We start from the raw sequence: 9,456 nt of genomic DNA on the forward strand, positions 1-9,456 counted from the left end.
TGCGATTTCAATGACCTGGTAACCACCATCATAGTGGTCCGTTTTGCACAGTTTAGCAAAACTAGCATTTTCTCCATGTTGAATGTTATGAAACGTAACATTATAAGTGCCTCTGTATGACTTTGTCCACTTTTGTATAATTAATATGCCACATTAGTGAATGACTCACTGGACATCCAGTCTAAGTCAAGGTTTCCTTCACCCTCACTGTTTCCATGTGTCATGCTAGCTCACTTCTGCCAGCAAATGTTTGACATAACCATCAGCCACCACTAGGTGGAGCCAAACACTCCTTCTTTAAACACACAGAACGCCTCCATTATACTGTAATGGTGTGAGTGTGTAAATATGCATGTGCTAGTGACATTTCTGGTCTCAGCTTTTACAGATAAATGCTGCGACAAGCGTGTTTATGTCTGCAGAGGAGAAAAGGATGTGTCTGACCTGTGTAAACATGGAGCCGCTGCTAGGCAACATCATTCTAGTTATGCCTTAATAAGGCATTCTCCGTCTGTCCACTCATTCACTGTTTAGTTCTGTGTAGAGCCAGGCCACCTGCTTATGCAATCACTGTCAACACAAAGCATGCTGGGTGAGCACCATTTATCTCAACCTTTTCCTTCCTCTGGTTTTCAAACATATAAAAAAACTCTGATACCACTTTTTAAAATGACAGTGTTTGGATAAAATGATGATGCATTGTTATCTCCTAAGTAGTAGATACGCCAAAGCTGAGTAGGGAAAGATCAGGACAAGCAGTGCCAAAATACATTACTAATACTTAATGTCCCATTCTACTGATTCCACATTTTTTCCTGGTCCCTTCAGAAGAGGGTGATGAGGGTCGGGGTGGGAGTGGTCTCACGGTGGCTCTGAAAAACTCACTCACTCCAGCATCAGAGTTGAGTTGAGTGTATGTGACCTTTCCAGATCAGACCGCAAGACCTTTCAGCAGCAAGATTGGTGAGCTCAATCTTTGTTTCTTATTTTGCGAGATTTTTCGAGAACTTTCACTTTAGTTGTTTTCTGATGAATTTCCATTTATCTTTCAGTGCAATGATTGTGTGATTACATAACAGCTATTACACCAGTGTAAGAGCAAATTGTTATTGAGCGGTTATATAAATTCCGCCAACATTATTATGTGCTATTAGGGTAAAACTGTATTATGGCATCCAGAAACAACATTACCCATTCTGCTAGCTTCAACCCACACATTATTCCCAACACATGCTAACAGAGAGCAGCAACAAAGAGCATCTGGACACTTGAGGCATCTCACTCAAATGCTGCCAGATCTTTTATCAGGACTAACTTAAAGTTTCTGAGCCATTTTTGCATTGAATTTTTAATTAACTGGTCAACATAGTTGTCCTATCAGAGTAACCACAGATGAGCATGATCCACTAACGTTTCACAACTATGGAGCCCCTAAAGGGACATGGTGATGGGGGAAAATATGAGATGGGAGGAAAAATTATATTTTAATGCCTTTGTGTTTTCTTGTAAAACTTGGGTGATACTTTATTTTGATGGTCCACCAATAGACATTCTACTAACTGTAAGTAACTTTGCAACTACATGTCAACTAGCAGTCATTAGAGTATTAGTAGACTGTCTGCTTAATATCAGTTAACATTTTATTTTGATGCTCCCCAACATTCTACTAAGTTACTTTGTAACTACATGTCCACTTATTCTACTTATTCGAACCACTTGAACAACAAACCATAACCTAACAGTCTACTACAGTCTACTAATACTCTAATTAGAGTTAGTTGACATGTAGTTAACAAGTTACTAATAATTAGTAGAATGTCTAAAGTGGACTATCTAAATAAATTTTAATCAGCTTTTGTGTTCCCCCAAGAAACTTTGCATTTGCTCACAAAAGAATGCAAAACTGGTAATAGATATAGGAAAAATATATATATGTTAATGCTTCTGCGAGCTAACACAGAATTTTTGTGAACGAATGCAAAGTATCTAAGGGAAACAAAAAACTTTTGTGAGCAAACGCAAAACTGCCAGTGGAAATAATATGAGACTGAAGAAAAATATATTTATAATGCTTTTGTGAGTGAACGCAAAGTTTCTTGGGGGGAACAACAGAGAATACCTGGTGGGAACGCAGTTTGAAAAGCATTATAATATATAATTATTTTTTTATATATTTTTTTTTCAATAACCATGTTCTTAGAGGGCTCCGTAGACAAGCACAAAATGCCCAAATACCTCATTTTAAACCGTATATGTATTGTTTTATCATTAAAACCTAAGAAATTATCTCTTTTTTTGCTTAAAAAGTGCAATTGTGCTATCTTTCTTTAAAATAAATGCCACTTGATTTGTCAATGCAGTGTCATTTATACAATTTTATGTCTTAAAGAGAGTTCAGACAAAAATGAAGATTCTGTCATCATTTACGTGCGGGACACATCCTCCTAAGCTACTGCTTGGTTAATGTCAACGCCAACTAATATGGTTTACGTTGAGATGAATGTTCGGATTGTTGCCATTTGGAATGTCTTTTTCCGTATATGGATGCACACAGTCATTATTATGAGTGTGGCTGGAAGCAGCTTGACATTTAATCTGTGAGAAAACAAACACGCAAAATATTTTTTATTAATGAAACCTGTTTGTTCAGAAGCCGCTCAAACCAATAATTTGGCTGTGACTAGTTATATCAGTGTTTAGTAGCTAGCTACAGACTAGCTTACTAGCAACTTGGGTCTTAAAATATCCCTGTACTAGAAGTTCTCACACAAAGCTTTCAGTTAGAATATCTAATTTTTCCTTTCCATAAACGTACTCCCTCATTCCCACGCACACATGGAGATATACACATCTCGTAACCTGGCTCCATCAACACCTCCTGTTCCTCCTTCTGTCCCAGCTGTCACTAAAGATGGAGGGTAAGAAGGGAACATTAGAGGCAGGTACCAAAGAGCAAGCTGATATGGCGGGTCCACTGACAGTCGAACAGCTGGCAGCTATAGAGGATGAAGAGATCCTCAATAATATGGTAAGAGGCAACTATAGGAGCTATAAGTGGAGCGGGCTTGTTATCATGGTTTGTCTTGACCATATTTAGGAAAGTGTGCTTCCCTTCTGTTTATTGCATGTAATAGCTAGATAAGGCTGTGGATTTCGAGGAGAGGAAAATGATCCGGGCTGCCATGAGAGAACTGCTCAAGAGAAAGAGGGGTGAGGGCAGGGTCATGTGCCTATTGTCACATATTCAATATATATATGGCTCAAACATGGTCTAATGTGATTCCGACGTGCTTTTTGTTGAATCTCAAAACCTGTCAAGAATGTGGATCACATTTGAGTCTCAAGTCAAAAGGAAAAAAAAGTGTTGCATAAAGAAAATTAAGCATATTTTCCCCCCAGTTTCACAGACAAGGCTTAAGCCTAGGCTCAGACTAATATGCATGAGCTGTTTTAACTAAAAGCAACTCGTACTGAAATATCTTAAAATATGCCAGTGCCATTGTTTTGTCTCAAGATGCACACCAGTAATGTTTTGTTTCCCAAGGCATGTTTATAAAAGCTACTTAAATGTCCTAATTGAACTAAGGCCTAATCCTGGCTTAATCTAAGCCCTGTCTATGAAACCAGGCCTTTAAGATTTTTTTTTTTTTTTTTTTTGTGACATTATTGTAAGCATAAGTAAGCATTGTAAGTATAAGTGTTATAAAATTATATATATAAAAAATGCATTAAAATAATGACAAGTTTGGGTGGAAATGTGATAAATTGTCAGGAAATGATACATAATGATACAAAATAAGATTTTTTTTTCTGTACAGTTATAATTTTTTTTATTACAGTAAATAAAAATGGACATAGGTGTTTTTAAATGCCATGAAAATAATGTAACAATGCAAAATATCTTAATTATAAAAATAGGTTGTCATTGTCTTAATAGAATTTCTTGTTTATATAATAAGAAATAACTGTTTTCTATTTAAATATATTTTAAAATGTAATTTATTCCTGCGATCAAAGCTGAATTTTTAGCATCATTACTTCAGTCTTCAGTGTCACATGATTCTTCAGAAATCATTCTAATATGCTGATTTTATGCTCAAGAAACATTTATTATTATTATGCTGAAAACAGTTGTGCTGTTCAATATTTTTGTGGAAATGCGATACATTTTTTTCAGGTTTCTTTGAATAATAGAAAGTTAAAAACAGAAATTATTTGAAATAGAAATCTTTTGTAACATTATAAATGTCACTTTTGATTAATGCATCCATCCAAAAAAATCTTATTGACCTCAAACTTATGTATATATAAAACAGTAATGTGTTAAATATAATCCAGACATGTTCTTGACGGTTTCATGAGATTCCATCTAGAGTCATTACTATTACACAAACAACCACAGGAAGTAAACTCAATGCAATAAACTTTTCTTATTTGTTTAACTTTTCTATACAGAATGGAAAACATATTAGTTTGTTTATTGTTTTTTTTGTTTTGTTTTTTGAGTGAAAAACATCCTCCTCTCGTCTCTCTCTACTGGACTCTTTCTCTCAGAACGGCGTGATAGGGAGCGGGCGGCCCGAATGGAGAACCTGCGTCAGCAGGGTGGTGGAGGCAAGACAGCTGCTGGACTGAATAAGGACCAGAAACCCATTAATGGCCCGAGCGGAGCTCAGTACAACGCACACAGTGAGTAACCCATCACTCTTGAGGATCTGAACACTATGTATTTTTCCTGCAGTTCTAACTGCAAGGCTTTGATAACCTTTCTCTTTTTACTTCATTTCGGAACAGGGACGGCTCAGGCAAAAACATCTTCAACACCAACCTCTACTTTCTCTCCAAAAGCTGTGAGCAGGTGAGTCATTCCTAGAGGCCTAACAGGATGACAGCATGGGACAAATCCCATCGACTGATTGTTTTATTTTTCCTCCTAAAGCCCTGCTCAATCCCATGTGGCCAGGGTTAAAGTGCCGGGCAGCTCGGCAGTTGGGGGCCCAAACACCAAAGATGTCAAACAGATGCTGCTGGACTGGTGTCGTGTCAAGACTGAACCATATGAGGTGGGCATGAAGAGACAAAATAATCAACCAGTTTCTGTTTTGCTACATTTCTCTGGCTCTGCTAGCCTCCCTGTGTGAATCTCATGGAAACATGTCCAGTTCACATTTCACCCCAAAATATAAAAAAGAAAAGAAATTGTTTTAACAAAGAAAATCAAACCTATTTCTAGAACCATTAAGATATTTTTATAACAATTAAGCATATTTTCCCTCTCATTCTCATTACTGTAATGCTTCCTGTTTTTTTTTTTTTTTTTTAATTCCATATTTGTAAGACCGGTTGTTCTTAATGATGATTCCCTTTTTACTGTATTACAGCCAAAAATACTGTAATGTTTTTTTTTTATTTGATTTTAAAAAAAAAATCTAAATCAGCATAAATTATTTTACAACATATGCTTGATGTATAAATACTTTATATCTTTTTTATTTGCTTTATTACAATGCTAATTAGGAGGGTGGTGGAAAAACCTGAAACCTAACCTGAAAAAAAAAAAAAAAACCCTAAAGGCCCAGAAATACTTCAAGCGAAATCGAAGAACAAACTGGTGTGACGTCATTTCAGACAAAATCATCAGGCCAAAGCGGAGTTCGCTTGAAATTCATTTTGGGAGTAGTTTCCGGAAAAGTTTGCTCTGGCTGGTAAACACCTTCGAACTACCATTGGTCCGTGGTGATTATGTAATAGGTTTGGCTCTGAGGCTCCGCCTTTTTTGACATGTAAATCTTCCCTGGTTCATTGTTTAGTCCGTCGAGGTCATTCACGAGTAAAAAAATGAAGTTGTAATTCTAAACAAAACATTTTAAACGAAAGAGACACTGTTTTTCTTTTCATGTTTAATACTATAAAGCTGCTTTCTACTTTCTACTTTCTTTAAAGCAATAAATTGTTTATATAAATAAATGTGATGTGACTTGACTAGAGTTCTAAGTCATAGAGCTCGTGCAAACATCCAATGTGGATGTCACTATGATCAGATGCTTTTTAACTGCTGTTTTCTCACCACTGTCATTTTAGTTGTGCTTATTTTGTTATTGAGAGGAAAGCACACAGCACGCATTTATATATTAATATAAATGTGGGCACCGTCAGGATGTTCAATAACAGTATACCGCTGGTCACGTATTTCAAACTTCTTTTTACCCCAGTGTGAAGAACGAAAAAGAACTTTGCCCTGAGTATATCAGGGCCTTATTGGTCCTAAAAATGAGCTTCATTTTCTTTAAACAAAATGCATATATATATGTATATATTTCTTTATTTATTTATTCATTCTTGACAGTTTTTTTTTAATTCACTGTCTTATACTTGTTTCTGTGTTTAGGGTGTGAACATCCAAAATTTCTCCTCTAGCTGGGCAGACGGTCTGGCGTTTTGTGCCCTGGTGCACAGGTTCTTCCCTGAGGGCTTTGAATATTGCACTCTCGACCCTTATGATCGCAGGGCCAACTTTGAGAAGGCATTCAAGACCGCAGAGTAAGACTTGACACTATTTATCACACCCTCATTTGCGTCTCATAAAGAAATGTCTGGGCCATATGTCACCCGGAGAAAAAAAAGAAATTTTAATCATCGTATAAAATAATATTATAATACAAAATAAATATTATAATAATTACTTATATATTTCATTATTTAATATATTAATATAATTTATTTAATAATTTAATAACTATTTTTATAATTAATTTTCAATTATAATTAAGTTATATTAAACTTAAATTATAATGTATTAAAAAACTTCTTAATGAATTTTTTAATTAATCTAAATTACTTTTAATTATTTTCGCATCCAGGCATTTTTTTTTTTTTCAATTAAAAACGGCCTAAATTAAAGACAGCACAACAAATGTATTTACAATTTGATCATTTAAATAAAACATCAGTATTTACAGTAATGAGAAATGCAAGGTAGGATGAGGAACTGTACTTCTGTTACTGTATTTTGGAGGAAAAATGTGCTTAAAGGGTTAGTTCACCCAAAAATGAAATTTCTGTCATTAATAGCTCACCCTCATGTTGTTCCAAACCCGTAAGACCTTCATTCATCTTCGGAACACAAATTAAGATATTTTTTATGAAATCCTAGAGCTTTTTGACCTCCCTATAGACAGCAACATCATAACCAATTCCAAACCCAGAAAGATAGTAAAGGCATCATTAAAATAGTCCATGTGACTCCAGTGGTTCAACTTAATGTTATGAAGCGATAAGAATACTTTTTGTGTGCAAAAACAAAACAAAAATAAGGATAATTGTTTATTTACATTATTGGCCAGCTCCTGCGTCAGCATCACACGCATGTGTCGTGCTGCTCACGTGTTCAGCGTCGGCCGATACTGAGTCGCCGTTCTGACGTAGAACCCGGAAGCGCTGCACTGTGTTTACAATGTGAACAGCATAGGAGAATGACAGGGAAGATTGTTTTGTTGTTTTGTTTTGTTTTTGAGCGCAAAAAGTATTCTCGTCGTTTCATAACATTAAGATTGAACCACTGTAGTCACATGGACTATTTTAACGATGTCTTTACAACCTTTCTGGGCCTTGAGAGTGATATGATGTTGCTGTGTATAGGGAGGTCAGAAAGCTCATGGATTTCATCAAAAATATCTTAATTTGTGTTCTGAAGATGAACGAATGTCTTACGGGTTTGGGACGACATGAGGGTGATGACAGAAAGTTTCATTTTTGGGTGAACTAACTCTTTAAGTCATGAAAATAATATAAGAAAAAAATCATAACAGTCCTAAAATAGGCGTCATTTTCTTTATGCGTGTGTGTAGGAGACTAGCTGACTGTCCTCCCCTGCTGGACGTTGACGACTTGATGCGGATGCGAGAACCTGACTGGAAGTGTGTGTACACGTATATCCAGGAGTTCTACCGCTGCCTAGTAGAGAAAGGCCTTGTCAAGACTAAAAAGAAGATGCCATAGAAACATTTTGAGTGTTTTCACTATAAATGACCAAAGCCACAACAGGCACACAACATAGAGCACATGTGACCTGACCTGCAGCTTTTACCTAAGATCAGATAGTCTATTATGTACTCATGCTCTTCTCTGTTTCATAAACACACATGCAGTGGATGAGGATTATAACCTGTGTGTTTACCACTAGGGTACAGCTGGGGCTCTGAAACAGTGCATTCCTGTGAGATTACACAAGCATTAATCTCAGCCTATGCTCAGAGATTGTGTGAAAGTGTGTGTGTGTGTGTGTGTATGCAGAAGGCTTTTTATGGTACTGCTACTCCCTGTTTTGAATGCACTCCAGCACAGAGACATCAGGCTTATAAGGGCATGAGATCTAATGCAGAATTATACTTAACTCAGATTTATTGTTTGTTTAAAAATATAGACGGGGCACTTTTACTATTATATAAAAGAGTTCAGAAAGGACAACAAAGTTTTGAAGCCTCAAAAATGTCGTCTCCTTCAGAATAGAAATGTCACCTGTTTTTACTTATAGGGTGAAATATGACATTTTAAATAGTTTTTAGTTACTCTCATCTTGTTCAGGATCAGAAGTCCATTGTACTGAGCACTTGCTTGGTACTGAAAAATGACCCTAGAACTGCACTAAGAGAGAATAGGTCCAATAGAAACTCAGGGATAGACAGGCACTCGAGGCCTGTAGGACGCCTGTAAGTCTTGTTTCAGAAGGCCAATGGTAATTTTCAAGTGCTTTTAAAATGTTCTTAACACTTTATTTGCTGCATGGCTAATGACTTAAGTGCACAATAAAAATGTGACATTAAAATTCAATAAAAATTATGCAAGTATTATTTTTTTAGTGCTTTAAGTACAGTTGCTGTATCTGTATCACTGTTCTGGTTTGATTAAATTATGGGTGTTATTTTCCTCCCACAGTGCCTCACCAACTGTTTGCCAAATATTATTAAATGTGATATTCTTCTCTGTGCATTTTTCCCTTTACTCACACGTACACAGACACACACGCACACAATTATTTAATATATTATTGGATTTTAGTGATAAACCAAATAATACCACAAAACATCACAACATTCATCAGATCAGTTGCTAATTCTTTACTGATGTTGGTGCTGTTATTTTCTCACTAAAAAGACGCCACTTCCTGAAGGATTATGTAATTGGCTTTTTTTAGTTAAAGGAAAATTACAAAAAAAAAAAAAAAGATGGAAGGTGATATTGAGGACACAAAAATAAAACTATAAATTGATTACCAATTAAAACACTATTCTCAGGAAAATGTGTTCTGTTCATAACTTAAAAAAAAAAAAAAAAACTCAAATATTTCTTAATAAATTGTCAGTTTTTCACGTTAGAATTCAGTGCAGCACCGGATGACATGACAAAAATGGCAATATCCATTCAAATAAAAGTCATGAAATTACTTCAAATCCATTT

At 35.7% G+C, this 9,456-nt stretch overlaps 1 protein-coding gene across 1 annotated transcript; it reads left to right on the forward strand.

The window, feature by feature from the left end:
• The first annotated feature begins 805 nt into the window (after window positions 1–805).
• On the forward strand, window positions 806–8,980 carry smtna (smoothelin a). Its single transcript, XM_051911017.1, has 8 exons — window positions 806–963; window positions 2,900–3,028; window positions 3,135–3,210; window positions 4,555–4,689; window positions 4,795–4,858; window positions 4,940–5,063; window positions 6,389–6,540; window positions 7,848–8,980. The coding sequence occupies exons 2-8, from the start codon at window positions 2,912–2,914 to the stop codon at window positions 7,996–7,998; spliced, it is 819 nt and encodes a 272-aa protein (XP_051766977.1). The 5' UTR covers window positions 806–963; window positions 2,900–2,911; the 3' UTR covers window positions 7,999–8,980.
• The last annotated feature ends 476 nt before the right edge of the window (window positions 8,981–9,456 follow it).

This window comes from Ctenopharyngodon idella, chromosome 10 (assembly GCF_019924925.1).
Source record: "Ctenopharyngodon idella isolate HZGC_01 chromosome 10, HZGC01, whole genome shotgun sequence".
NCBI classification, from domain to species: domain Eukaryota; kingdom Metazoa; phylum Chordata; class Actinopteri; order Cypriniformes; family Xenocyprididae; genus Ctenopharyngodon; species Ctenopharyngodon idella.